Source organism: Corvus brachyrhynchos, unplaced genomic scaffold (assembly GCF_000691975.1).
Source record: "Corvus brachyrhynchos isolate BGI_N302 unplaced genomic scaffold, ASM69197v1 scaffold555, whole genome shotgun sequence".
Lineage (NCBI taxonomy): Eukaryota > Metazoa > Chordata > Aves > Passeriformes > Corvidae > Corvus > Corvus brachyrhynchos.
In genome coordinates, this window is record NW_008238357.1 from 105,274 (window position 1) to 109,241 (window position 3,968).

The 3,968-nt window shown below is 62.7% G+C and overlaps 1 protein-coding gene across 1 annotated transcript; it reads right to left on the reverse strand.

The window, feature by feature from the left end:
• Positions 1 to 1,418: 1,418 nt before the first annotated feature.
• Positions 1,419 to 3,430, reverse strand: PPIL1 (peptidylprolyl isomerase like 1). The gene is given in 5 exon segments (XM_008634645.2): positions 1,419 to 1,701; positions 2,675 to 2,743; positions 2,823 to 2,977; positions 3,069 to 3,094; positions 3,096 to 3,430. Coding segments are annotated over 5 exon segments (558 nt in total). The 5' UTR covers positions 3,183 to 3,430; the 3' UTR covers positions 1,419 to 1,480.
• Positions 3,431 to 3,968: the final 538 nt, after the last annotated feature.

Below are 3,968 nucleotides of genomic sequence, written 5' to 3' on the forward strand. Positions count from 1 at the left end.
CGCCCCTGGGATCGCCTCCAGATCCCCGGCACCGCCTCCGGGATCGCCCTCGGGGCCGCCTCCCCTTCCCCGGTACCGCCACGAACCCCTGATGCTGCCCCCGGGACCACCCCGAAATTTTCGGGATCACCCCCAGATTCCGGGGATCTACCCTCGCACCGCCTCCGGGCCTACTTCCAAATCCCCGGGACCGCCCCGGTTCCGTCTCGGAATCGCCCCCAGATCCCCGGGATGGCCCCCCGCACCATCCCCAGAGCCGCTTCCATAGCCCGGTTTCCCCCTGGAAGCCCGGTACTGTCGCCGGGATCCCTCCCAGCTTCCCGGTATCGCCCCGGGATCAACCCCAAATCCCTGGTACCTCCCCTGACCACCGGCATCTCCCCCGCATCGCCCGCGGGGCCGCCTCCTCATTCCCGGTACCGCCCCGGACCCCCGGTACTGTCCCCGGGATAGCCCTCAGATCCCCGGCATCACCCTCAGGCGCCTGGTGCCGCCTCCCCATCCCCAGTACCCCCCGGATGCCGGTACCAAGGATCAGCCTCGGGCTCGCCCCTAGACCACCGCTACTGCCCTGGGATTGCCCCCGAGGCTGCCTCCAGACCCCGGTACACCAGGGACCATTGGTACTGCCCCGGGATCACCCCCAGACCGAACCCCCGGTGCCCGCTCCCTGGTACCCCAGCACTCCTCCGGTACTCCCAGGGCGCCCCCCTGTGCTGTAGTGACACTCTCGGTACCACCCACTCCCCAGGATGAGCCCCCAGTTGCCCTAGTTCCCCTTAGTCAGAACCCCCCCAGTATCCCCACAGCCCCATCAACTGCAGATGCAGAGTCCCCCAGTCCCCTGCTATTCCCCCAGTAGCTCCCAGTATCACCCCCGCACCATTCCCAGTAACACCCAGCAGCTCCCAGTACTGTCCCAAGTCCTGCACTAGGTGACATCAAGAGCCAGAGGGGACACCCAGTGCTGGGGGGTCACCCAGCGCCAGGGGAGGAACCCACTGGGGGAACCCACTGTGTGCTGGCAGGAGGACCCCACTGCCAGTTTGGGGGTCCCCAGTGCTGTGTGGGGAGCCCACTCTGGGGGGACAGCACCATCCCCCCCTTTCCACTCAAAGCTCACTGATCCAACAGGTCCATGGTGGGGGAACACTCTGCGGGGGTCCCAGGACACTTTGGGGACACACAGACACAACACAGTAGGGGTAAATTTGGGTCTCTGGCACCCACTCTGCCCCCAGTAACTGGGGCCACTCCAGTCTGGCTGCCGCTCCATGTCCCAAGGGAGAGACACCCTCCCCTGCAAGGGCACCCACAAACCCCTTTTGGGAAGGCTCACAACCCCCCTGACCCCCACCATGCCAAAGACACCTTCCCCACAGCCTCCCCCAAAAACCACCACTCTGGGGGGGGCCCCACCACATCCAACCTTTTTTATTACAAACGAGCAGTACAATTTGGAGAGGGTACCCCCCACCCCCTACCCTGAGGGATACGCCTTGATGACCTTGACATCGTCGAGGGGTCGGTCCTGGGAGTTGGTCTCCACCATGGCTAGGCGCCCCAGCACCCCCATTCCTTGGCATACCCTCCCGAAAATGCTGTGCTTCCCATCCAGCCACTGTGCTGGGCCCAGGGTCAGGAAAAATTGGCTTCCATTGGTGTCTGGCCCTGCATTGGCCATTGCCAGGATCCCGGCACCTGGGGGACACGGGGACATGTCATCTCATGGGTGGGGATATAGGGGACATGCCACCCCACAGCATGATGGGGGACGTCATCCCGTGGGGGACGTCATCTCATGGCCAAGATCCCGGAATCATGGGACACATGTCACCCCAAGATTGGGATCCTGGAGGACATCATCCTACGGCTGCGATCCTTGGGACATTTCACTCCATGGCCAGGCTCCTGGGGGACCTGTCACCCGATCGAGGGGTCACAGTGAACATCAGTAACGACTTGCTCCCATTGGTGTCCAGCCCCACATTGGCCATCACCAGGATCCCAGTGCCTGTGGGACATGGGCCAAGGGTCCTGGCACCCTGAGGGACATGCCACGCTATGGTCAGGGTCTTGGGGGACATGCCACTCCAGGGATGGGGTCCTGGGGGACATGGAGGACATGCCACCCCATGGATGGGGTCTCATGGACATGTCATCCCATGGCTGAGGCCCTGGCATCATGGGAAAAATGTCACCCAATGGAGAGGTCTTAGGGGAAGTGAGGAAGAATTGGCTCCTGTTGGTGTCCAGCCCCACACCGGCCATTGCCAGGATCCTGGTGTCTGTAGGACACAGGGACACGTCACCCCAGGAATGGGGAAACAGAGGACAGGGCATCCCATGGCCAAGCTCCTGGGGGTCATGTCACTCCATGGATGGGGTTCTGGGGGACACAGAGGACTGGTCACCATATAGACGAGGTCTTGGGGGACAGGGGAGACATGCCACCTCATGGCCAGGGTCCTGGAGGACATATCCCATGACCAGCCTCCTCGGGACATGTCACCCCATGACTGGAGTCCTGGGACTCATGTCACCCCATGGATGAGGACTCAGGGGACATCCCATCCCATGGGTGTGTTCCCAGGGGTCCTGCCCCCCTATAGGTGGGGTCCTGGGGGTCCCCGGGGTGCCCCTCCAGTGTTCTCCCAGTGCTGGCCCTGCTCACCAGTGAACTTCAGGTCAGGGTGCAGCTCGTCCTCGAACTGTTTCCCATAGATGGAGGCACCACCACGGCCTGCAGGGGGATTCGGGGGTCAGCAGGATCCGCTGGCACTGGGGAGAGTCCCGGGGAGATTTCAGGGGCCTGTGCTCACCGGTACCCGTGGGATCGCCTCCCTGCACCATGAAGTCCTTGATGATGCGATGGAACTTGGTGCCGTTGTAGTACCCGCGGCGGCTCAGCTCAGCAAAGTTCTTGCAGGTACGGGGAGCATGTTGCCAGTACAGTTCCAGCACGAGTGGGCCCATCCTGGGAATGGGAACACAGGGAATAGGAACAGGAAGGGCACCCAGAATGGGAATGGGAAAAGGAAACGGGGTCATCTCAAAGTGATACCCACATCCCCAGCTTCAGACCAAAGCCAGGGGCTGTGTTGCCAGTACAGCTCCAGCACTGGCAGGCCCATCCTGGGAATGGGAACAGCACCGGGAATGGGAATTGGAAACAGGGTCATCACACTGTGACTCCCACAACCAGTTTCAGACCAAAGCTAGGGGCTTTGTCTGCCAGTACAGCTCCAGCACAGGTGGGCCCATCCTGGGAATGGGAAAACCGGGAACAGGAATGGCACTGGGAATGGGGAACACAACTGGGAATGGAAACAGGAGATGGGGTCACCCTGCTGTGAAGCCTTCCATCTGTGGGGTCAGTTCTTGCAGCGACTGACAGGCCCACTGCGACCCCCAGCCCCAGTTTCAGACCCAAGTCAGGAGGCTATGCTGTCAGTACAGCTCCAGCACCAGCAGGCCCCGCTGGGAATGGGAAATGGGAATACGGGGAATGGGAACAGGAACGGGAAGGGTACCAGGAAACACCTCAGCGTGACCCCCCCTCCCCCCCGGCAGGGTCAGTCAGGGACAGGGAGCACAGGGGTGAGAGGGGGTGGGCAATGGGGGCTGCAGGGGCTGGGGGATAATGGGAGCCCCGGAGGACACGGATGGCGCTTGGTACCAGGGGAAACAGCCCGGACCGGCTGCTTCTGTGCGGTACCGGGAGACACCGGGGCTAACGGGACACCACGGGGTCACTGGGACCTGCCTCGTACTGAGGGGGGCTGGGGGTTACGGACACCATGGGGGACACCGGAGGGGGACCAGGGGCTCTCTAGTGCCGGGGCGGACACCGGGATTGGTTGATACTGGGGGATAACGGAGCTGTCCCGTTCCGGGATACACTGGAAGCTTCTTAGCATCTGTGGAGTTCACGGTCTGCCCGGCACCGGGAGCTCACGGACACTGAG